Source organism: Vombatus ursinus, unplaced genomic scaffold, assembly GCF_900497805.2.
Source record: "Vombatus ursinus unplaced genomic scaffold, bare-nosed wombat genome assembly UNPS02014781.1, whole genome shotgun sequence".
Taxonomy (NCBI): Eukaryota; Metazoa; Chordata; class Mammalia; order Diprotodontia; family Vombatidae; genus Vombatus; species Vombatus ursinus.
In genome coordinates, this window is record NW_020954559.1 from 11,249,167 (window position 1) to 11,276,274 (window position 27,108).

At 35.7% G+C, this 27,108-nt stretch overlaps 1 protein-coding gene across 4 annotated transcripts in view; it reads left to right on the forward strand.

The window, feature by feature from the left end:
- Positions 1–27,108, forward strand: part of LOC114046192 (rho guanine nucleotide exchange factor 7) — a 317,431-nt gene that overhangs the window by 281,071 nt on the left and 9,252 nt on the right. For all 4 annotated transcript variants that reach the window (XM_027866436.1, XM_027866435.1, XM_027866438.1 and 1 more), the window contains 3 exons: positions 2,303–2,396; positions 13,416–13,505; positions 26,254–26,353. In XM_027866436.1, coding sequence (XP_027722237.1) covers positions 2,303–2,396; positions 13,416–13,505; positions 26,254–26,353 — 284 coding nt within the window. The remainder of the gene's footprint in view (positions 1–2,302; positions 2,397–13,415; positions 13,506–26,253; positions 26,354–27,108) is intronic.

Consider the following 27,108-nt stretch of genomic DNA (forward strand, 5'->3'; position numbering starts at 1 on the left):
CCATTAAGTCATGATGTGAAATTGACAGCCAGATTTGCAGAAGGAGGCATATCAGACATTCTATACATTAGGCCCATACTTAGTCAAGCACTGAGTATTTCTGAGTACTTGCAGAAGAAAAGTATGGCACAAGAAGTAATAATTCTTAACATTTCTTTGCTCATTGTTTGTTAAAACCTGTTTTTGTGACATGTTCCCTTTACTTCCTTTTGTTGATTGCCAGGAGTCCAAATCTAATAATATTTTTTATGACTGCCCAGTAATGAAGATTGTTGTTTTTTTTTTTTTTTTTTTCTTTTTTTTTTTTTTTTTACTAAACAATTGAATAGACTCTAGTCCGAAGGGAAGATGGACTTAGAATACTTTGGGAAGTTTTACCTGTAGAGCTTAAAACTTGGGGCATTGGTATTCTTATTAGGAGTGGTTATACCCTCAAGTAAATGAGAAAGATAAGCGAAAGCTGGGCAAGAGAGGAAAAAATGTAAAAATGGATCATAGATTTGGCGGTTGTAATATTATTACTTAATTATTAATTGTAATTGTAATTAATAAGTATTATGCGTATTAAGAACTAAGTTTTTTGTTGCCTTCATGACCTCTAGATTGGGGAATAGAGTTTATATACTCTTTAGGACCATTACCCAGAGGCCTTAGCTGTTACTGAGAGCTTCAAGCCACTTGCTGAAAAACATATTGTCCCTATGTTTGCTATGACTTGGACTACCTTTGGCCTTCACTTGGAAGAGGTCCTTTATAGTGAAGTAAATTCCCTGAAAAAGATGTTGATTTAGTCCCTTGGCTACTTTACTATGACAAACTACTTGACATTGGTATAAGAATTATAATTTATAGATTTTCAGACCTCAGTCTGATTTTGTATAGCAATAGGGACCCGACCTGTGATTTCATTGGGATAATGAACTGCCCCATAAGGAAATTCCATCTTACCGATATAGGCCAGCACCTTCTCTGCCACTTAATCTTAGAAAACTGCCTAGGGAACAGAGAAGTTAAGTGAGTGCTCAGAATCACACAGCCAGTGTGAGTCACAGGTGGTACTTGAAGCCAGGTAATACTGGCTTGCAGACCAGCTGTCTGTTCACTTTGCCATTTGTTCTTACATGTGTATCTTTTTGTATTGATTTTTGTCCTGTATACGTGATATGTTCTTTACAAGCTTTAGATTTCTTTCTTTTTTTTTTCTTTTAATAAAAAGCCAAGTGATGGCCACAAAAAGCAATTTTTTTTTTTAACAGAAAATGGGACTTAGTTTATAGAACCCTTTCTGCCTGGCTCCCCTTAACACATCTCTACTTTTTAATTTTCACGTTCTCAATTTTTTGGTTTAATGCACCATTTATAATTTAAATTATGTGGCACTTGACCTAAAAATATATATACAAACCAGTGTTTGATAAAAGCTCAGATGTTCGAAACTTCATCCCTCATTGGTCTTTGTCCTGCTTATTCACTTTTTTACTTTGTTGTTGTGCACCTTTTTTAGAGGATGTCTTGTATTCTGAAGGTAAGGGGTGGATTGGTGCATTTCTTTGACTGAAATTAGCATGTCTATGCGTAGAGCAGCCCATGCTGTATCTCTGTTGCTGACTTCCTTTGCTATAGGTCTTTCCTTTAAAAGCAGATTAACTGCCCCCCTACTACCCTGTCCTCCTCTTTTGTGGTTTAAAATGCTTTCTTCAATAAATCATTATCATTGTGTCAACTGACTTTCCTCTCAAAATCACTGCCCTGAACCCCTACCCATTTTTGGTTAGATCTATCAGATGGGTCTACCCCTCCAATATTAACAGTTCCCTCGGCCTAGGTATATGTGAGAATGTGAGTGTGTGTGTATGAGAGAGAGAGAGAGTGTGTGTGTGTGTGTGTGTGTGTGTGTGTGTGTACACGAGAGAGTGTGTGTGTGTGTATTGTGCCATCTGCCATTTTTCCTTCCTCTTCAATCTCTGCCAGCCTGCCTGCACCACTTGCAGCAGCTTTGCTGAATATTGTTACAATATTAATAGGATATCCAAGTGACACAAGAAATGTCTGCTTTCCCAAGAGCCAATGGAGAAATAGCAGCCAATTTGACTAAAACTGGAAAAGGCTTATTCTAAATTTATGTCCAGTAGCTGGCAAATTAAAAAAAAATATCATAAAGGAAAAAACATAAAGCTCATAACAATGGCTGTAGTGTTGTAAGATTTCACACTTAACAACAACCCCCACTGGTTTACCAGTCAAAACTTTTAGCTTATGAGAATTTTGAGCAAAACGGGTTTCTTAAAATTCTTTTCTCTAGGATCTCAGTAAGAGCCCTAAGACCATGAAAAAACTGCTACCCAAGCGCAAACCTGAACGGAAACCATCTGATGAGGAGTTTGCATTGAGGAAAAGTAAGTAAAACTAAGTGAGGGTATAAATACCTTCATTATCAGACAGATCAGAAAGATGAAATAAGATTCTTTTTCAAAGTGTCAAGCAGAAATCCGGAGTTTGGTGCTTTAGTACTTTTGTCCTGGGAAAGTAAGCGGAATTTAATAAATCCTAATGCCTGGAGATATCTGAATATTGCCTGAGCTGGTTACAAGGTTGGAAACAGACTAACTTCATTTTTTTTTTGTCCAAGGAAACAGCAAATGATATTCATTGTAGGTGGGAAAAAAAATCTCTAAACGTCAGGTTGGTATCCATTGGGACTCCTTTGATGAATGAGCTGGTCTATTTCTGGAACTCCCTGTGTAAGATATCTCCACATAACAGTAGGTGTTGCCTAGTTCTGCCTTCCTTGGAGGTCTTAGAGGTCTGATATTAAATCATAGTTTGAAGTGAGGGCTGTGGATCCCACACAAACTACTTGAGCATGAGAGCTTTGACCATAGTAGATGGTATTTCAATTAAGGATCTTACAAGAAACAGTTCAATTCAACAAATTTGTAAGTGCCTATTAAGGTTTCTGTTCTAGTTACCTGAGATACAAAGATGAAAAATGACACAATCCTTATCCTAGAGAAACTTATGGATGAGATAGAACAACTAATTTGTTAGAAAATTATTAAATGCATAAGAGAGATCAAAGAGTCGTTAGAAATTCAAAAAAAAAGATCATTGCTAGTTTTAAATGAGTTTTAAGAAACTGGTGTGTGAACTGTGTCTTGAAGGATTTTTTAAAAATGTAAACTTTGTAACCACTGTCAATTTTTTTCTCTAATACTTCAGAAAATCTGTGATAATCCTGATGGAGGTATCCCTCCTGTAGCTCATATCTTAACTCATTTAACCTCATCCTATGTAATTCTTGTCGATGTACCCTTATATATTGAGAACATAATGCAAAATTTGATTAGATGAAATTTAATAGACATAAATGTAAAAGGCAGGAAGACATGAGTACAAGACTTGCTTCTGACACATATTGGCCTTATGACCTTGGGCAAATTATTGAACCTTTCAGGGACCAAGACAGTTCTCTAAGTTGCAGAACAGGTGCTGATCTGCATTGGAAGAAGGATTTTTTCTCTCAAGAGCTCCCTGTACTAACATAATCACAAATCCAATAAAACAGACAATAATTTCCCAAGTACACGATCAAGGAGCTTTGTCCAAAAACAGTTCATTGAAAAACATTTGGAGTTTTAGTGGCCCATAAGCTCAGTTCAAGTCAGTAGTGTGATATGATAACTAAGAAAGGTATTGAAATCTTAGGCTACATTAAGAAAGGCCTAGTATCCAGGTCTATAAAGTTTGGAAGATGAAATTATTAATGTGCTAGTCAGTAGTCTCTCAACTTCTCTGCCTTAAACAGTGAGAAATTTTTAGGATCTGTCCCAATAATTGCAGATCTTCATCAAACTGTATCTTGCCTCCAAGACAGCTTTGTGATCTTGATCTCATTAGCTCATGATTTAATATTCCTGTTGTTTTTGGGGCTTCTGGTTTGCCCCATCATTCTATCATTTCTATTTCTCTTGATCCTCATTCAAAAGCTTTCCCGACTTTCTTCAGATTTGCGAACTTTTTCCTGGATGTTTTCTTAATAATAGAAGGCTACCCTCACTCAATTTCTGCCTATTTGGTTCCTGTGAAATTATTTTTTCATTTACTCATTCATTCATTCTGTCTTCTATTGTTGTATTCCAAAATCATGTGCCATCTATATCTTAAGCCTTAACTTCCTAGGAGGTCATATTTACCTGCACAAGTTAACATCTTTAGGTAATGTCCTTATACAAACTCCCTCATTAATATGAATATTTTTAGCCCACAAATACTGTTTATTTTTTCCAAAAACTTTTCTTTCTTTCTTTCTTTCTAAAGAAATCTTATAGAGTAGAATGTAACATAGACCAAGCCTAGTTCAGTAGGTAGATAGCCTGGGCAGCTAGAACCACAAGTTTTATTCTCAGATCCATGCTTACTTATGAAGTGATTGTGGCCAGGTAACATTTCATTTCTACTTCTTTCCTGTCTTTGTCTCCTCAGAATTACTCTGTACTCCTGTTGTTCTTTCTTGGTTGAACCTATTACACTCTGAAGTGTTTGGCTTAGCAGCTGAATCTGGACACTTTTTTTCCTTTACTCTTTATAGTTTAAAGCCCTCTTAATTATTGAGTCATGTTTCTTCTCAAAAAAAATTTCCCAATAGAGTCAAACAATTAAGCTGGTTTTCATTTATTTTTTATTTTTGTTTTTGTTTTTTTAGGACACTAAAAATCATTTTGTATTGCACCAGTGATTCCTGACATTTTTTTTTTAGTAGGAAGACCTTTTTAAGGTTAAGAGCTTCATAAACACACATAGGATTAAGTATCCATTGATGGAAAAAATATAGTGTGAGAAAAGTGACTGTGAATTTAATGCTAATTTTAAATGAGTTTGTATTTTGTTAATCACAAAATCCACGTACACTTAAATATACGTCAAAGACCTTTAGTTTACAAAAGGCATTTTTGCTTAATATTTTGCTGAAACTAAATAAAGGTCAAAATGGCAATGCATAGTATGCATGTGGGTTTGCAGCCCTTTTGTCGGAATCTCACGGTGGCCCAGGAGTCATTGCTTTTCACGTTGGGTACCACTGTATTATTAAATGGAAGGAAGCATTTGCAATGGTAATTTGAATGTAGCAGTATACTAGGACTGGCCCAGGCAGAATTGTTAAGGAGGCAGAGTTTGTTGCCTTCATCTTCCCATCTTCATTGCCTTACTAGGCTCTAAAGCAGCCCTCCATACCCACCTAGTTCTTGCTTCTATCTCTTGGCTTCCACCTGTCCCCCAGTCTGCTTTGGGCTTAAGGTGATAACAAATATGATAAACTCTTGTGCTAAATGTGCCAATATGAGATCTGTTTCCAGGTATCATGGAACTTTTTAAACTTTGACCTTTTGGAAACAAGACTGCCATTCTTGGCTATGCCATTAATAGCTCTATTATTTCATCTAGAATATCACTTATGCTGTAGGTGCATTGTACATTAGAAAGAGCACTGTATAAAGAAACCAAAAAAGTTTGAAGTCTTAGTAGTAGCTGGGTACCCTTTGGCAGCGCAGTTACTTACTCTCTGTGAGCCTTAGTTTCTTCATTTGTAAAACGGTTGTGATAGTACTTGGACTACCTTTCTTACAAATTTATTGTGAGAAAACTATTTTATAGGCTGTGAAACACCACAGAAATGTGAGAGTTACCTTTATTATCCCATTTTGTTCACTCCCCCTTAGATTGTAAAGGTTATAAGATGTTGAAGCATCTGGCATACACTCACAGGGACAAAAAACAAAAAACAAAACATCTCTGTCTGGATACAAACCCGTGGAGATTATAGTTCGTGGCTCCTAAACCACAGTTGTACAATATCATCACAATGCAGATCAAATGCAGCCTGTCTGGAACTCTGTGATCCACACTAATCTAGGATGAATGTGCACCAAAGTGATTCTAGGCCCCAAAATTAATTGACTCACCAGTCTCATCAGGAGCTAATTTAATGGAGCTACATATATATGATTAATTAGAATTAGATTTGTAGAGTAACAGAATTTTAGAATTGGAAGGAACCTTAGATGTCACGTACTCTAGCCCCTTCAATTAACAAATAAGGAAACGGACTCAAAGAGATTAAGTCTAAGGTAACACATAACTAGTTAGTAGCAGTTCTGGCATGAGAATCTGTTATATTCTGACTTCTAATCCACAGTTTTTTTCCCACTATACCACACAACTTCTTTGGTTAAAAAAATTGGTACTCTTACATAGAGTACTCTTTTTATTGTTACCACCCACATTGTGTTGGGTTCTAACATAGTAAAGACATATGCAGTCTTTAATACTTAACTACCTTTCTGAGTACATAACAGAGCAGACACAGCATTAGCACCTTTAGGAATTTCCCTGATATCCCTGTCAATTTAGACTTCCTTACCTAGAAGAAGTCTGGCTCCATAGTCATCTAAGATGATAGAATATTACTTAATTGAACAAATAATTTTGTTGCTTTAGAGTTTGGAGGGCAGTGTTCCTCTCAAATATCTCAGATAAAATAGAAAAGTTTCCAGTCTAGCATCCACACTACTTTTGCATGACAGAACCTTACAATTATAGAATTGATAGGAACCACAGAAGACATCAGTTCCAGTGCCAGTACAAATGAGAAACACTCAACGTGTGTTTTCACAAAAAGCTTGCATATATTATCAGATGCATTGCTACATTTAAAAATTTTTTTTTCTTTGTGAGGGATAAGAGATCAATATATTTGAAAATAACTGTGAAGTAAAAAACAAAGGCTTAAAAACTTAAAAAATAAAACTTAAAAATGTAAATATGGGAAGCACAGTTACTTTGCAGTTTTCAAAATGCACAATTTATTATAAAAATGAATTGTTACCGTATGTCAAGACAGTAAAGAAGGAAATAGTGATGGCTGACCTTGAAAATTCTTCATATTTTCTCACAATATAAAGCTAAATTTGTAAAACTATCCTCAAAATTGGAGCACCTGTTGGGTTAAGTAGGTTTTGTAAGGGGTTGGTTGAGATAGGACTGAGAACTATGTAGAAACCCAAATAAAACTGTCATGAATCTGAATACAGTCTTTTGGGAACTAAGTGCTTTCTGAATTGTATTTTTTTCCAGTCTTCTCTTTGCTATGCGCCACAAGATATTTAATGAGCTTTCCCAGTTTCCAAGTGACATCAGCCAGTCTTGTAGATACTATCACTGATAAGTAGTAAGGAAGTAGGAGGCTATGAAAATTATCTGGATATGTATTATGAAATTACCTATCATTTGATCTTGATTTTCTTAGTTCACAAAAGCATGGCATGCTGTGGAAAACTGTTTGGGAATTGGCTTCAGGAATGAAATTTTAAATCCATGTCTTACTACTCCTTAAACTCATATGATTTATTTTCTAGAAATTACGGTTTGCCTCATGCATTTCTTACTACTCTCAAATGTTAATGTGGTTGAACTAGTATGCTGCTGTATACCTTTTTAAGTCTTCACACTCCACATGTTTTTCTAAGTATTTCACTGAAAGAGGTAAGTCTTTTAAAATTGTAATCTAAAGTGATATTTTATTAAACATAGTAACAGTGAGCCATAGCAAACAGTGCCGTAGTATTTGATGTGATATCTTAGGAAGGAAGTAATGGGGAGGTGGCACAATGAGGTGGAAATCCTACTGAATTGGGAATCAGACAACTTGGGTTTAAATCCCAACTTTACTACTAGAACGTTATGCCCTTACTCTGGGGGAGGGGACCCTGCTTAGTCATTTAACCTCAGGAGACCTCAGTTCCCTCTTCTGTAAAATGGTTAAGTTGGATTATATAATCTTAATTTAAGATGTTTCCCAGTTCTGACATTCCGTGATTCTATAAAACTGTTACTGAAGCATAGCAGGAAGCCTTTTGAAAAGCATCCAGTAATGTAGTTTTCTAGTAGAGGCATCTAGCTAACCTAGTATAACCAAGGCAGAAAGACCAGTGGCTTAGTTCAGATCCCTCTTTACTACCTTGCACAAGTCACTTAACCTGCTTCCTCATCTGTAAAATAAGGAGCTCTGAAATCTTTTCTGATTATAGCTCTATGGTCCTGGGAACGCTTTAATTTTATAATACGTGATTCTTAAAGCTGTAGAACTACAGAGTATCTTAATTGGAAAAATCCTTAGAGATAGCCTGATCTAACTCTCATCTTCTAAAGATAAGAGAACTCAGGTGAATCCTAGGTAGGTTAAATGACTTGTCAAGTTTATAGAGCTTATTTAGAACCTAGGTTTTGGCTTAGTTCTTTGCACTTTCTTCCACCCAGGCTGTTAGGTTTTTCAAGATCCTAAGGTCTGTTTTCTGTTGAAGATGATAGCTTCCCATTGAGTGAGGAAATAGAAAAAGGACCATCCCTTATAAGAGATCAAGTCTTGCTGTACTTAATGTTGACCAGATGTATAAAATGAAATGAATGGTGTAATTAAATGACTCCACGTAAATCTCTGGCATCTGTTTGCAGTGTTTCTTTGAAGCCCTCTTTTATGCCCATAGTAGTATTGAAACATAAAAGCTCCCATTTAGTCAAGGATATCTAACCAAATTACAATAACTTGTGAGCTAAAACCATTTGGATGTATAGCCTGAACAGGTCAGAACCTCATATCTAATTGTCATTTAACTAGGGTTGAAAGTTTGTGTCATGCAATGCAGAGCTACAATAAGACTGTGTACCCTAGGCAAAGTTTGAAAATGGAGAGTGTGTACGTGAGGGTGCACATACACACATACTTTCACACATGTGGCTTGACTTTTATCGTAAGTTCCTACATATCATGAACAGTGGTATTTTCCTGCCTTAGAATGTATTAATTTATTAAAAGTAACATTTAAGTCTCCCCAGCTGCTTACTTTGTCTATTCCTTTGGCTTTATTACCAACCACAATGACCCAGTTGTGGTCAGCTGTGAATTTTTCATCAGGGATTTTACCTTATAATAATGATACATTGAAGTTTGTTTTTTAAAAAAATTAATGGATGAGGATAAACTTTTTCCATAAAGTGACTGCCAATTATATTTGATCATATCATTACTACTAGTCATCACGCAAATGAAAAGCAGTGTCATCATATAATTTTTTTTAAAAAATCTTTTTTTTGACCCTCCATATCTGTTTTGTGTTTTTATTTTAATATTCCTAAAAGTCTTGGATTTCGCAGTATTTCAGAACAAAGCCCTCATTGTTAAACTGACTCTGGAAAGCTATCCAATTTCTGCCATCCTGTTCCCTATCTACAGGGCACTTGATAAATATAACTTCCTATTCAAGACATTAGCCTAATCTTATCTTTACTGCTGTCTTTCTAGTTATACTTTCCCTGGATTAGGCAGCATAACTATAAGTCAATCACTCAATACACATTTATTAATCACCTAATATGTGCTAGGCACAGTGCTCAGTTCTGGGGATATAATAGGAGTCCACGGTCTAATGGAAGACACAAGGATCTCTAACCAAATTACAATAACTTGTGAGCTGAAGCCATTTGGATGTATTGCCTGATCAGGTCAGAACCTCATTGTGGGAATAAATCATCTAATATGAGGTAAAGAGGGCTTACGTCAAGGTGGATGGCAGTGTCAGGAGAGGATATGTGTATGCAAGAGACGTTACAAAGGTCAGATTGACAGGCCTTGGCAACACATTTAATGTGGAGAGTGAGAGAGAGAGTGAGGAGTCAAGGATGACACCTTGATTGTGAACCAGGATGGCTGGGAGGATGGTGGTACTCTTGACAGTCAGAGAGAAGTTTGGAACTGGGAAATGTTTTAGGGAGTAACATAATGGGTTTAGTTTTGGACGTTAAGTTAAAAATGTCTAGTTTGATATGTGCAGTAGACATGTGAAGATGAGAATCTGGGTCTTAGGAGTTAGAGCTTGATAAGCAGATTTGAAAATCATCAGCATAGAGTGTTAGTTGAATCCCTAGGAGCTGATGAGATCACTCAGTATAAGAGAAGGGAAGAAGGCATGAGTTCTTGTGGGACATCCATATTTAGCAGGTATGACATAGATTAAGATATAGCAAAGGAGACCAAGAAGGAGCAGTCATTGGTAGGAGGCAAACCTGGAGAAAATAGCGTCCTGAAAACCTAGAGAGAATGTCAAAGAGAAGAGAGTGATCGACAGTGTCACAGGTCACAGAGAGGTCAAGAGGATGAGGATTGAGAAAAGGTTATTGGATTTGGCAACTCAGAGATAGTTGGTAACTTTCGAGAGAACAGTTTTGGTTGAATGATGAGGTTGGAAGCTAGACTGTAGAGAGTTAAGAGAGAGGAAAAAAAGTGTAGATGCTTATGATAGGAAGCACCCATTCTGGATGACCTTTTAAAGGAGTTTAGCCACAAAAGGGTTGTGAGACATGGGATGAAGCTGCAAGAAAGAAAGCATCATCCGAGGGCTTTTTGAGGAAGTAGATATGGGCATGTTTATAGGCAGCAGACAGGAAGGAATTGAAGTGAAATGAGAGCATGAGGATGATAGAGGAGGTAATCTGGAAAAGATAGGCTTGTATGGGATCACTTGTGCATTTAGAAGGCTTAGTGTTAGCAAGAAGAGCCATCTCTTCGTATGATATGCTTAGCATCAGTGTTTAGCACAGTGCCTGGCATATAGTAGGCACTTAATAAATGTTTATTGATTGATTGATGTGATCTAATGCTGGAGGAGGAGTTAGTAGAAAGCATCTGGGAGGAGAGAAGAAGAACAATCTCTCGGCAGACTTATTTTTTCAGTAGATAGTATGGCAAGATCTTTAGCTTAGAGAGCAGGGGACAGGAGGAGTCATGAGAGATTTGAGGAGGGATGAAAAGGTTTGGAAGAGCTGCTATGATGAATGGGATAGTGAGTTGATTAGGGAGGCATAAAAGGATTGCCTTGTAGCAGTGAGAACTCAGTTGAGGTTATGTCAGTTTACGTGGTTTTGTGATTTTCTCTAGCTTCGTTAATCAGTGTGTGTGGAGGAGCAAAGGCAGCATATGGTGGGAATGATCCAGAGTCAAGGCTTGCCAGGGCAAGATCAGTGATGATATAAATGGAGCAAGGGACTCACCAGAAGGAGACATTGTGGAGTTGAACTCCTTTGCCAGGGAATCAAGACAGGGAAAGGAGGGAGATAGTGTCACCAGTGCAGGAATGATGGTTTAGGAAACAACCGAGAGATCAAGGGATTGGATGTCATGGTGTGGACAAAGAACAAGGTTTGTGGTAGCAAGGTATGGGGAGAGGTGAAATGACAATAGATTGTGATCAGATAAGGAAATTTCAGAACTCATTAACATAGAAAGTGGAGTATTTGTGGGTGATGGAAAGATTAAGTCTATCAACATCTTTGTGTGTGACTGAGGTGACATGGAGGAGTAGGCCATGGGAAATAATATGTCCCAATGCTTCTTGGACATCTCAAACCCTAAGTCTTATAAGCATCTCAAATTTAACATGTCTGAAACAGAACTTATCTTCCCCCACCAAGACCCTCCCCCTTCCAAATTTCCCTGTAATTATTGAGTATACCACCATGCTCCTAGTCATCCAGGCCCACAATTTCAGTGTCATCCTTGACTCTTCATTTTCATCCTATCAGTTCATGGCCAAATCTTGTTGTTTCTGCCTTCACAACATCTCTTGTATATGCCCACTCCTTTCTACTCATACAGCAGTAACCCTAGTTCAGGCCTAAATGAACTATCTCCTGGACCACAGCAATAGTTTTCTAACTAGTGTTCCTGTCTCAGGTCTTTACCTGCTCTAATTCATTCTCCTGTCAGCTTTCAGGATGGTTTTACTAAAGTGTAGATCTGACCTTGTCACCCCTCCCTGCTCCATGAGCTCTAGTAGGTGCCCTTTATCTCTAGGATCAAACATAAATTGCTGCGTTTGACCTGTAAAACTCTTCACTTCACCTACACCTTTCTTACCTTTGTGGTCTCTCACATCTCCCTTCCATGTACTCTACATGTAGTCACACTGGCCTGCGTGGCATTCTTAAAACATGACATTCCCATCTCCTTTGCACTGGCAGTCCTCCATCCCTTGAATGCTCTGCCCCCTTACCTCCACCTCTTAGTTTCCCTAGATTCCTTCAGAATTCAGCTCAAATCCCAGGAAAGATGCCTTTCCTGGCTCTGTCCTACTGCCCTCCAGCTGCTGATGACACTTCCTTTCGGATGACTTCATATTTATGGTATATATCTTATAGATTCCTCCATAATTACATGTTGTCTTCTGCATTAGAATGTGTACTCCTTGATGGCAGGAATTCTGATTGGTCTTGTTTTGGTTTTTGCCTTTCTTTGTATCCCCACTGCTTAGCCAAGTACTTGGCACATATTAAGGACTTAATAAATATTTGTGGACTGAGAGGCTAGCCTGACTATTGGGGAAGATAAGTACGTGCCTTGGTTTCAAAGCAACTCTGGCTGGACCTCAGTCTCTGTGAAGAAGAAAAAAACAAGATACTGAATGATGTCAATGAAGGATTTTAATTCTTCTCTATTCTGCATCTGTAATACCATTAACTTACCGTCAGCCTGTAGGAAAGTGAACTCTCTATGGGATTGCTAAATTCTACTCTCAATGATTATTGTGGGAATATTTGATTGATAAGATCTAATGACCTCCATAATCTAAGATGAAGCTGAGTATATATCATTTGTTCTTCCTATAGCTCAGTTGAAAGTTAGTTTATCAATTGGTAGCAGCACTTTAAACATACTTCTTAATGATTTTTAATTCACTGATGTTATTTTGATATGGTTATTCAATAAAATGTAGCAATAAAAACACCTTAAAAACTCTTTGGATAAAAATGACTAACGAAGGAAAAAAGGTAAATTTTCTTAGTCCTTTCTGATGTTGAATTATTGACTTCGTATTTTCAAAATGTTTTTATTCAACAAATGTGAAATGTACTATTATAAGTTATTTTAAAATTGCCTTATTGCATTTGACTGTTGAAAATATCTGAAGTCACTGACTTCCTGAAAAGTATTAAATGAAACATACTTTAATTTGAAGAAATTCTAGGTGTCTCAGTGTGACAGTATTTGGGATGAATTTCATTTTATGTGAATTCTTTGGGGAAATCAGTTTTCGAAGCTACAGCATTCTTAATGATGAATTGCACAGGAGAAGCAGCAGAAATAGTCATCAGGAATTGTATGGCTCAAAGAAAACGGTGGACCAGTCAAGAAGGAAAGAAAACTGATGGTTCACCCATGTGCTCCATATTGTCCAGGCAATGCCAAGAGATCTGGAGAGACTCATAGTGTAGGTCTTTGTAGCAGATTCACAGAAGGGCATGGACAAGAATCACTCGGATCCATCACAGTGTTAAATTGATGTCAGATTTTGCTCTTCTGTTCATAGGTACAGCTGCCTTGGAAGAAGATGCCCAGATTCTAAAAGTTATTGAAGCGTATTGCACAAGTGCCAAAACCCGCCAAACACTCAACTCAAGTAAGTGTCTTAGAGCTGTGTTGACAGACTTGGTACATGGAGGTGTTCAGTAATAGAGTGAGGCAGAGCAGCCACCGAAAGTGATTGTTGACCACTGGTCAGATGTCTGAGTTGTTTTTAGTCCTTGGAGCTTGGATGTAAAATGAGCATCCCAAACTGAAGTCTTGGAACTATTTAAAGGGATCTGAGTTGTCTGTAATAGCAGAACTTGGTATGACTTACTGCACAAGCCTCTATTTAGAAGGTATTTCAGTTTTAAGAAAATCTTTACTGGAAGGTAGTAAAGAGAGAGGTCACTGGGGAAAGCACTAATATCTCATCTCAGTCACATGAAGTATTACTGGTGGTGAGTAGAAGTCTCTTTCAACAAGTTTTTCACTGAACAAAAAGTGATATCTTAGGAATTTCTGGCAGAATATTAAGCAGAATGAAAATAAGGTTACTCGAGGTTTTTTTTTTTAAATAGCTTGTGTAGTAACATACTTATGTAGTGTTTTGAGGTTCATAAAGCATGTTTCACTTTAATTTGTAAGGTAATTTGGAGATACAGAAAAAGTTATTCATCAGATGCCAGTATCACTGTAGTTTACTTATATTGTTAGCTGCTATTAATTATCTCAAGACAACTTTTACCTACACTAACAGTATTGAGGAAGTTGTTCTACTTTCCTCTTCCACAATGCTAATGGAAATGTAGGAAAGGTGGATATAGCATATTATTTTTGTTTAGAAAAAGACCTCATTTTGTTCTATTTTCACCATTTGGCTGATGCTGAGCAAGCAGTAGTTACTTTGAGGCCAGTTCTCAGGCTTTGCAGCATGCAATAATAATGCACCCTAGTAGCTGAATAGAAGACAAAGCGCTGCTCTGACTGTTCCTGTTCTTAGCCAAATTCTCCTATCTGTGGGTAAACCAGCAGAGGGACTGACAGTTTTATAGTACCTTGGCATCCAGTTTTTGGTTTGGAGAATTGTGCTCAATGCATTTTAGAATCTTCCTTGAATAATTTTGTAATGTTGTTTAAATTGTGTGTGTTTTTTGGAATTCCACTTAATTCATAGCTATTGGGCATCTAATGTACAAATTAATTTGTGGAACTTGACATTATTGTTTGCCCGTTATTTTTAAAAACTAGCTATTGCATTCTTATATGTTTTAAAACCTTAAATAATTTTTTTTCCTGTATCCTGACAACAAACTAAAGGAAACCTGAGAGATTACAAAAGAGAATTTTAGGTTCAAGATCAGGTTCCATGTTTAAAACTCTACAGTATACTTATGTCTACCTTATATAGGCGTGCAGAGTATTCACAAAGAATGTGAGGATTAGATTAGTCTATTTGATTTATCAGTGTAGTAACTGTTTTTGAGTTTCTACTAACTTGATTTCATCTTTTACTGAGATTCCTCTGAAAGCCACATTATTCTAAATACCATTTTTTTATATAAACTAAAATAAAATTTGACTGCTGCCAAAATACATATTTTTTATATCAGGATAGTCATTAGGAAAATTCATTTGACAAGTGATTTTTAAAAATTCACAGATATTCATTTGCTTAAGCTTGTGTGTTATTGATGTAAAGTATTATTGGTATTTTCATGTGTAATGAATATATTTTTAATAATGCATAATGCACACCCCAAATCAGCAGCCCTTATCTATAATTAATCTCACCAAGCAAGACAAATATTCTTTAGGATTCCATGGTTTTTTTTTTTTAATTGCAAAGTCTGCTGGGGACATAAAATTTACTATCATATTCAGAATCCACAGCTTTTATCTGTTTCTTTTATATGCAATTTATATTTATGCAGACCATAATTCCAGTTTTGATGCCATCTTGACTTTTGGCAGATTACTTTTCATCATTAACTTTCCACTCAGCAAAATAGAGATGAAAATGCGTCTTAAATAGTTTAGGAATCCTTTGGGTTCCTGGAAAAAGTGCCATGCACTAGACATGAGTCTAATAAGAATCAATTAAATCCATTTTAAAAATATTACTTAGCTACTAGTTTTAAACTTTTCCTATGCTATAGAGACTTTAACCAGCCACCAGAATTGACTGGTTTACACTTTGTTTTTTCTATATATTCTCTATGGCAAAAAGTGTTGAGGTGATACATAAAGTAGCTGAAGGGAAGACAGAAATCCTGGGTAATACACAGATGTATAATTAGCCTGTGAATAATCAAGAATTGGCTGTATATATAAATTGTTGAGTAAAAGTATTAAAAATTAATTACAGGGATTTTTTTAGAGTGAATAAAATAACTACATTAATGGTTCCTTGGATACCAGAAAGTTATTGGAATATTAATCTTGTTAAAAACAGTTTAAAACTCTTTGATATCAAATATTTCTTAAGAAAAATTTTAGCTAATGGTCTCAGAGAAATGAAGTCACATGGGATTGTACCTTCTCTAGTGCAAGATGCATTTTTCATAGTTATGAGATGTTGCCATAGAACATGCTCATGGCTTTGCTGCTTCTGGCTGCCTAAAGGCGATTGACTACTTAAAATTTGCACACATCTACCAAAGTGCTACTTTGCTTCTCTATAATGTATTTCCATTATTCCTGTACAAGAATAGCATTGGACATTGCATTTTGTTTTGTTTAATTAGTAATCAAAATACTAAGGACTGCTACAAAAATTTGCTTTTATTCTTGAGACAGAGTAATGACGGAGGGGTGAATGAATTGAAGTTCTTACGCTGTTATCTTGTGACAAATTTACCTAGACAACCTGATCATATCCAGTGTTGGGAAAAGTATCCATTTTTACCAAAAAATTAGTAAAAGTGATATTTAAAATGAAATATATGCATTGCACATTATTAAAATCACTTTATATTCAGTGTACTTCTGAACAAGGAGAAACTTTGTACGCTAAAACTATATCTTGTTAATATCTGTTGCTATGGAATAATAGCTACCCACCTCACAGAATCTTCCTTCTTTTTTTCAACAAAATGGTCCCCTGCTTATTCTTGTTAAGGTTTGGAAGCTGAATTAACTTTGGTGTGACCAAGAGAAGGAGCAAAGAGACAGTTATCTCTATGGTAGATTGTTACAAACAAAAGGAGTGATTTTGTTTAACTTTGGGTGTTTGTGCCACTGGAGGATTCCACCTCCTTACTTACCTCTTTCCCTGTTTTTTGTGTTTCTCAATCACAATTGCCTGGGCAGCTGTACTTTAACCATTCCCTCCGGCTGCTCCTGGGGTCTTTTCTGTTCAGCCATTTTGTTCCTACTTGCTCTCAGTGTCCTCCTTTTAACATTAGCAACTTTGCTGCATACTTCTTTTCTTGATTCTGTTCTTTGGTGACAGTGCTCCCAATCAGGGTTCACATCCTAGTTAATAGAAGCACAAAATGTTTATGATGCAGCCACCTCCCATGGCTTTCAGTGTTGAGTATTTCTATTGGCTTAATTTTCATGAATTCCATTGAGGAGCTTGGCAACACCCACACAAAGTATGGCATGGGAGGTGGGGGAAAGAGAGGAAAGTGGACTCTGTTTAATTCCTTTCTCCACTCTGAAATTTTTACAGTGGTCATATTTGAGAAGGTAAGTTTAGGCACACACACCCCCCTCCCATTCATTATGATGACTACTGGTGATTTCTAGTCTTGGCAGAGAGCTAGCTGAAGAAGTAAGGAAGTAAGTCAAAAATATTTTTAAATTATTTTGCAGCCTGCTAATATGTCCCTTTAATGACAGGGACACATTTTAATTAACCATGTTTCTCTTTACAAATATTAAGTGAAACAGACTCATTTGTTGTGTATTATAAAATTTTAAATGTTATTGGTTAATGGTCAAGCATTTACAGAACTGTCTTTTATAGTAGGACTTAATTTGATATTTTTTAAAGACTCAAAAATGAATAACAACTTAAAAAGTAAGTTTAAAAATTGTGTTCTAGCTTTATTCTTAAAGATATGATCTAGTTTTATTTTTCTAGTCTTTATTGTAAGTTATGTTTAGAGTGTAAAAACCCAGGCAGAAATAAGGATAGATAAGCTTTGATGCCTTTTTTGTTAACAATATTTTCTCTTTTCCTTCTCTTCCCATCACCTTTTTTGCTTTTGTTTCATGTTTTTTGGTTGTGGCTATTCCTGTATGTTCTCCTCCTCATCCCACCTCTGCCTATCCACATCTGCCATTTCATTTCACCCATACATCCTTAGCATGGCAAGGCACTGACCTGATGCATAATCACGTCTTGGCTGATGATGACCAATCAAGTCTAGACTCCTTGGGTCGTCGCAGTAGCCTTTCTCGTTTGGAGCCTTCAGACCTCTCGGAAGACTCTGACTATGACAGTATATGGACAGCCCATAGTTACAGAATGGGTTCTACATCTCGTAAGAGCTGTTGCTCATATATCTCTCACCAGAACTAATGCACTTCTGAGCTTTTCTTAACAAATGCTTGTTGTATCACAGCCTGCTTTTCTTAGATGTTTTCTCGCTGTTCCTCGTCTCTTTTTAATGTGATATTTTAACAACTTTTGAGAGCGTTTCTGATATTTTCCATTGTACATGGTGGAGGCTTGATTGCCAACTTAAAATTCAAATACCTGACTACTAAAGGGAGACAGTATATTCACTTAAGGATATACTTGAGTTGGTTTTTTGTTGTGGTTGTTGTTGGGTTTTTTGTTGTTGTTGTTGTTGTTGTTACTTTACTATTATTGATAGCTGTTGATTTGTAGCTCCCAATGGTTTGTTTTTTGACCATGTCAGTGTAGCAACTGTTTCCTTTTTTTGGATTCAGTAGTGTGAACGTTTTGTATTTTGTACTGAAACCATACAGGTTTGTGATCTAAGTGCCAGCAATATGGAGATACTTTTTAGCCTTATTATGGTTGAATTTTTTATGTATGGTAAACACACAGGTTAAGCAGGCATGGAATAAAATAGCAGTGAGAAAGATTAAAATGTTCAGTGAAAATACTATAAAATTAATTCAGATGTCCATGGATCTGAACAGTTTGCCAAGAGCATTTGGTAACACCATGAGCCTTCTTTACACTGCTAGCATAGTTCTTTGCCTTGACAGGTATGAATGAAGAAGGATCTACTTCCTAAGTTGAGGTTGTATCTTCACTCCACAGAACTCCATGCTTCATGGTGTAGTCCTGGGAAAACATTATTTATATTCATCCTGATATTCCCTGTTTGGCCGTAGTATGGAAGTTCGCCAGGTGAAGATATTGTGAACTTCATTAAGTGCCCAGTTGTTGCAAAGCATTCCCTAGTCCTTCCCTTAGACAACCACCACCGCTGACCCAAGTGAGAATAATTCCTGCCAAATGGTCCCAATGATGTGGGTACACATGTTGCCAAAAGCTGAGGTTCTGAAAGTTTACGCATTTAGCCTCTGAAATTCGCAGGTAGACTGTGCTCAGGCTGGCCTTTGGTAGGTATACTTAGAAATCAGATGCTTTGGCTTCAGTCATAGCTTTGGCTGCACCCTTGACATATGTATTTACTGTGTATGTAATAGCCATGAACACACATTTATTTGTTTTCAGCAAACAACAGCAGTGAAACCTTATTACAACAATCCCATACATATGCAAAATCATTCCTGTAATGGGATGTTTACGGCTGTTCTAGAAGTCAGAAGGTTGCCATGCAGTTCACAATTAAGAAAAAATATTTTTAGAACTTAAGAAAAAGAAAAAAAGAAAATATTCCCAAGTCTCTTGGGATTTGTTGTAAGAGGGTTTCACTGGCCCCACTCAGACTCTAATTTTTGCTTCACACAGAACTGAATGTGATAGCACTATTACATTCAGTTGTAGCTTTCAAATCTGCATCTGGGTCATTACTAGAGGGAAATATGTGTTCTCTTCAAGTGATAATGTATTTGGTGTCAAAATAGAACCATAGTGTTGTTTTAAGTATTTACTGAAATCAGCATCAGGAAACAAAATGCCATAATAAATCAAGAATAACATTTGAGTATTTTCGTTTCTTCCTTTCCTTAGGGTCGCTGTAATTCCAGGTGACTGTAATCTGCCTCTCCCTTTATCTCCCCTCCAAGCCCCCAAGCATATCTACACATGCACAAATCTATGAATTCAGTGTCCTGGTTTTCCTTTTTTATAGAGCTCTAGCACAATTTATACACTTATTTCTTTCCTGGACGGTAGAGCCTGTTGCTCACCAGCCCAGAGGTGCTAATGAATCTCTGTCAGACCTGAGAGAAAAATCCAATAGACTTAGCACTTCATATTTTAATGTAATATGAGTTGATTGTACAAGGAAGGTGAGTCTTAATGAAATAATTTAGCAAAGCTGCTCATCTAAGAAATTTCAGTTGGCTGCAGTATAGCCACTGATTTATTTATTTTCCCACTATTTTCATGTTTTAAAGAAGGTTGGCCAGTGCAAATTGAAAAGTTCACCAAAAAAAATTTTTTTAAGAATCCAGAATCCTTTATTCATATTCCAAGGTGATCAGGTTTATGTATGCAGTTAGTTTACATGGAGAATTGAATTTTCTAAGAAAGTCGACAGTACTACAATGTATGTGCTCACTTTGTAATGCAATGACTCTAGCAGTAATTTAGTTTTATTTTAATTTTCATATCACAGATCTTTTTATAATATCTAACTTGTGGGGAAAATATTTATTAATGCTTTCTGCATTGTTTTCAAGGCCATTACTTAAAGAACTCTGTTATATGTCTGTTTACTATGTAACCATACCTATTATCACAATATTGAAATAAGTTCCTGAACTTGAATTTTTCTTTATAACACTAAGGAACTTTTTGGTAATATAGATCTGAAATTTTTATTGATGCTTTATGCACCAAAATCTTTCTTTATCGTGGAAGTTAATTGACATCATTACAGTGATATTTTTTGTTGAAGCTAAGATCACTATAGAGTAAGAAAAATCCGGTGGGATGGTTTTTTTTTTTGTATGTTTGTTTTTTGGGGTTTTTTTTAGTTGTCCTTTGAGTTTTTAATTTGTTTTGTTTTTGTCTTACACCATTAACTGTTGTGAACTGGTTTAAAAGTGTTAGTGCTGCAGGCTTTAACAAACTTATAAAAAGATATTCCAGTGTGGCAATGGTGGTATGCAGTCCAAAGGTTCAGTGTTTCTATTTTTGTGGAACTTAAGCTGATAATAGTACCTTATGTTTATGCAATTCTGTAATATATGTGTACAGTTAGTGTAATAATGAACAAATGAAGAATATGAATTAGAAGGTAGGTGTGAGCCATTGTCAATACTTTCACACATGGCTTAAATGATGTTTCTAATGAATTAGTATTTACCATAAATTCACATCATGATCTATTACTTCAGTGTTTTGCATAAAGTTGCCAAAACACAGAAACATGTATATAGTGACATAAAACATTGAAATATATATACATATATATATATATATATATTGTGGATTTCATTTGTGAATGGGAAAAGCCATCTTTTAGTAGGTGACTGCCGTTTGAGACTATGAATTGGATGTATATCTGAATGTTGCATTGTATTGTACAGTATGCATATTATTGTTTGTGGTTGCATATGGCAATGAAGTGTTTGTTTTATAAAAAAAAGACATCTGTTATGTACAGTTGAAATAAATTTTGCATTTGCTAGCCTGTGGCTTTTAATATTTAATTGTCACATGGGGGAAAAACAGATTAGCTTAAAATTTTATATTATTTGGCTGTTCTCCTAAAAATCACATTGTATAAATGAAAGCCAGATGATAAAGCATTTTTTAAAAGCCCTCTCTGGCAGTAGAGTTTACATTTTCTCAGAGTTAAAGGTGTTCTAGATAATGTTTGGTCATTCCTTTCGATTTATTTGTTCTTCTATATATATCTTTCTAACTTTTTCTTTCAAAAATAATTCAATCACGAAAAGTTTAATCTTCTACAGAAAATATACTTCCCTCCCCGCTCCCATTTGCCATAAACAGAGATAGGAACAACTTTTTAAAAAAAAATTTTATGAGACAGAGTTCTTGCAAGTTCTCTCTGACATTGATTAAGAAGGTGGGAGAGATGGATAAAAATAAATATGAAGGAGTTACTAAAAGAATGTTAGACTTTGGCCAGAGACCAAAAAGAATTAGCATTTTATTACAACCTTATCTATCAGCCGTGTCTGTGTTAGCATCTGGAGAATTTTTATTAAAGAATTAGGTTCTTCTGTCAAATTAATGAGGTAATACTATTTCCTTTTTAAGAAAATAAAGTAGGTGAATATGAGAAATATTAGTATTTGAAGACATTTCACATTTATAATGTGTTAATAATCTTGCCACTCTTGTAAAGATCTCTCTGGGCTCAGCTGCATAAACAACCGCTTAGAAACTTAAGTCTGTTTTAGGCTGTGGTTCTCCCATAAACCTATTTTTAAAATGGGAATTGCATTCTGTTAAATCTCTGGCTATTAAGGAATTTGGTAAAATATTATTGTTCTTTAATAGAGTTTAGTGAAAATTACATTGACCTGGGAGTTTGGCCACAGTGTAGCCTTAAACAGGTCACTTAAGCTCTCTTAGTCTATTTATTCATTTGTAAAATAAGGGAGTTGGGCTAGAGGATTTTCCCGTCTCTTCTTCCTCTGAAATTTTGTGAGTCTGTAATTGATTGTTTGAATTTACACTTTCTCCCTAAAACCCGTTTGTCTAGGTTTGCATAAACACAGCTTTATAGGATTATAGATGATGTTTGATCAAAATTATTTATGGCATTTTTTGGAGGGTGAGTTGTAATTCATCTGTCTAATACAAATTTAGGGGGAAGTCACCACGACAGCATCTAAAAAAACTAATTTTAATCCCCTTTTTTATCATTTTACAAGGTCCTTTCTCAGCTTGTCAACTTTTTAAAAGTTTGAGTAAGAAATTAACCATTGTACTTACTTGTCAATGTGACATAGTAATGGCTGTTGTTATAACTTACCTTATGTAGCACTTTAAATGTTTACAAATACTGAAAAATATTGCCTCATTACTTTAATGAGCTCAAATTTAGAATTTCATAATTTACAATATTTTAAGAAGTATATTAAGAAGGGGGACAAATTATGATTATCATGGGAACTTTCTGGCTTAATAATTTAAATCTTCACATAAAAAGTTCCTGCCAACCACTTTCTGAAAACTGACAAGTTGGGTTTTTTTTGTTTGTTTGTTTGTTTGTTTTGTTATGTTTTTTGGTGAGGCAATAGGGGTTAAGTGACTTTCCCAGGGTCACATAGCTAGTACGTGTCATGTGTCTGAGACTGGGTTTGAAGTCATGTCTTTCTGACTTTAAGGCCAGAGCTCTGTCCACTGCGCCACCTAATTGCCCCACCTAACTGCCCCTTAAATGACAGTTTTAAAGAATCAAATACTTACAGCTAAAAGAGATGTACCATCAATAGAAGTCCAATCTCGAGGTTACCTATTGCCATTCTTACGTATACGTTTGTGTTCATGTGCACATATGCATGTACAAAGGCATATGGAGCATAAGTAACAATGGAAGCTAATGGAGTGTGTGTATTAATAAGCATCTCTTAGGAGATTTTATTTTTTAAAACAAGATAACATATATTGCTTACTGAAAACTAAAATTCCCTATATTTTAGAGAGATTTTTGTTTTTCCTTTAAGAATTCCTGTGGCAAAATATCTTGTCTCAAAATGTGTAAACACTAGTATTTTTATTAGTTATTTCTCACAATACCAGTTCTCCAAAGTAAATTTGCATTGTCATTACATTTTATATATAAAGAAACTGAGACATAGAGGTTAAGTGATTTGATCGATGTTTTTGAGAAAAAAAACAAAAACAAAATATCCACCCTTCCTATATGAAATAACACTTTACAGTGAATCACATAATAGTCTCATTTGAAGACAAATGACAGGTACCAGTTGTAATTTTTTTTTGAAAGCGGTATGTAAAATCTGTATTAAAAACCAGTTTGATCTAAGCCATTCAGGAGAGAAGACCTAGAAATCTAGATCATTCTATAACTCAATTCATCATAGCCCTATGAAATAATTTGAATTAAGCTTGGAAACATGTATTTTATATAGCAACCACAGTGTTTTCAAACACTACAGTATGAAATGATCTTTTTTACAAAAGCTTTGTTATCCTATTCCATTTTGAGGATGGGTGGAATTACAAATTAAATATGACATAAATACAAAACAGATGCTCTTTTGATTTGAACACAGTGCAGGAATCATCTGTTGAGAATCAGAGCAATGTAAATTGGGTTACTGATAACAGTGGGAAAATCCGTGTGGCTAAGCTTTTCATTAAGTACTAACTTCGTCAGTCTGATACTCTTTGTGTGGATCATTAAGAGACTGTTCCCCTCCTACGTATGTGGAATAACCATGTGAATCCTGGGCACATTTTGGTATATTTGTGGATAAATAAAAAACATTGAATTCTTATGGTAATAAGACTAACACTTTTTTTTTTTTCATATTAAAGGTACAGATCCCCTTTAGCCTTCTGAATTCTTAATCTGAATTCTGGATCAGGGTTGTTGTGAGGGTCAAAAGAGATAAACTGTAACACACTTTGATCATCATTATTATCGTTATTATTAATCTAGCAATTTGCCAAATGCTTTCCCCTGTCACTTGTTTTTGATGCTACTTTCTGTGGCAGTCTCTTTCCATGTGGTTTTGTGGCCCAGCTGCATTCCCATTAGCAAAGTGAGGGCTTTCTAGTTAAAAGATGTTGTAGAAGAGAATTTTTGAGATATCTCATACATCTGCCAGTCTGAGGAATGAAGGACTCAAATGTATAACAAGTCTGGAGAGTTTGTTGTTGTTGTTTTTTTTTTTTTTAAATTAATGTTGTCAAAAGATCACTCCTAGAATTGGTCACTTTTGGAGACAAGGTTATAAGACATAGACTGAATTACCTTTAGAGTGATTATTACATGTTTCCTTAGTATATAAAAGAATATTGTGTACTTTTTCTGTAAAGGTGGGTAGTATAAACGAGGCAACAATTTGTTGTTCCAAACAAAAGTGTTGGAACAACAGTTGGAATACAACGTGACATTTTTCTTCCCAAGAACATAGGCAGGAGGGTCATCCTTGAAATAGCATTTAAATAATATAATAATAATAAATATACCAGAAAATTAGATTTGGTGAATTCAAAACTGTATTCCTTTCTCACTTTTACAGGGCTTAGTTATTTCCAGGTATCAGATATAAGTCTAAAGACTGTATGTGATAGCACTGAAATTACTCTGAATGCTTCTGAAGCTTCTTTCCTTATTGTTGTTGGGTTTTTTTTTTAAAGCGGAACATGACTAGAGTAACTACTTAACAGCACCTAATAATGTGTTTCAGAGTACACAGCAGTGCCCCCAGATAATCGGTGCTAAAGATATGAATGATTAAAGAATATTTTTATGTAGTAGGAGCATCCTATGAAGTCTCTGAATTTATGTTTCAATGGTTGCTGAATCCTTTGATTCATTCAGAAGAGCATAAACTTAAAATTAGACACAAGTCACTGTGTCTTTGAAATCAATGATAACACAGTAACCTTTTGGTTTTATGTGGATTTTTTTTTAAAATAACATCTAGCACAGTTCTGTGACCACAAAGGTGTTCAGTAAATGTTCGAGATAACTGATTAATGAAAACAAAGAATGGTAGTCCTGAAATTGAAGTACCCACAATGAAGCAATTTACAACATTACTTTCTAAACAGATAGGTCTCTATATTTGTTGGGCCACATATTTTAAAAAGTTTATAACTGCCATAGTTCCCACTTGTGGCAGTTTTTGTCTTAGACAAATAATAGTTTTTCTCAGTCTTACATGTATATAATAATTTTTAAAGGGATGTAAAATTATAAATTTAGATTGTCTCGTACTAATACTTTCTAAAGCATTGTCATAATTGTAATTTTTTTCTTAATTTAAAAAAGATTTAGTTGTCATATCTCACATCTGCCATTTCTCCATTTAAAAAAAATAATATCAGCCCTAATTTCTTGGACTTTTCAGAATAATGCAGACTTCATTCCTTCAACATACATTTATTAAGCACCTACTGTGTGCAAGGCACTGTGCTAGATGCTAATTGGATTAGCATCCCTAATCTGTTGATTATATCCAATTTTCTTATTTTTTTTTATTTAGACAATTGCTTATATTCCTGAGAATTTGTAAAATAATTTACAAGGAACCACTAAATTTGATGTTTTTCCAACTAAAATGCCACAATAGTTCCATATCCCTTTTTAAACTTTATTTTAGATTTAAAGGTTTTAATGGTGTGTATATGTGTTTTTTTAAATGTATATTACTATGGCCAATGTGTATGTTTGTTTATTTTTTTAAAATGTGTATACCAGATTGATGTTGCTATCAAGGGCAGCAATGTGGCCCAAAGTTTTTTTATTCATTCCCTAATGAAAAGGTCTGTTTTAAATAAAAGCCCATGACAAGTTTTCAGTCTAAGATGATCTAAAGGATTGGTTTTTCTTTTTCCTTTGCACTCTCAGGGAAGTCTTGGAGGTAGTAGAGAAAGGGAAATGGTGCCCTGGCCTGGGGTTGGTTCCAGGCACCATAAGTGCGGTAGGCTGAGATTCCAACAGAAATATTGTAGATTATACAAGGTGGCCGGCCCTGAGAATTATAGTAGTTGAGATCTTGTAAATGTCAAGTGCTTTTGCTTAGTGTTGGCACCGCACTGACGTTGAACTTTTTCTTAATCATCCTAGGTTCCCGTAAAGAATCTGCTCCCCAAGTTCTGCTTCCAGAAGAGGAGAAAATTATAGTGGAAGAAACTAAAAGTAACGGTCAGACTGTGATAGAGGAAAAGTAAGATGTCCTCCAACAGTTCACAGAGGGTTGCAAATTTAAATCTTGGTACCTGCCCGCTACCTTTCCCCCCATTCCATCCCCTGTCACACTGAAGTTTGAAGAGGGTGGGCTTATGATTATAAAAGCTTTACTGTTCTTCCGCAGGCTGAATCTTGCTTTGGGTAAGAATTCTGCCATTTACACAAATCAGTTGAGTTTTAAACTCTTCCAGTTAAGATGTCAACATTGTAACATCGGAAAAATTAAGATTTAAGAGTATAGCAGGGGTGGGGAACCTGTGGCCTCGAGGCCACACGTGGCCTTCTAGGTCCTCGGGTGTGGCCTTTTGACTGAGTCCAAGTTTTACAGAAAAAATCTTTTATTAAGGGGATTTGTTCTGTGAAGTTTGGATTCAGTCAGAGAGCCACCCTTGAGGACCTAAAAGGCCACATGTGGTTTTGAGACCACAGGTTCCCTGGGGGCAGGTAGGTGGCGCAATGGATGGAGCACCGGCCCTGAAGTAAGGAGGACCTGAGTTCAAATGTGACCTCAGACCAAACACTTGACACTTAATAGCTGTGTGACCCTGGGCAAGTCACTTAACCCCAATTGCCTAAAAATAAAGAAATTTAAAAAAGCGACCACAGGTTCCCCATCCTTGGTAGTGCAACAACATTGACTTAGTTAATGAATACTCTGACAGGTACACTCTTGGCTAAGCATTTTAATATAACTGCTCAACCTAATGTAGTTTTTAATATATCAAATCATAT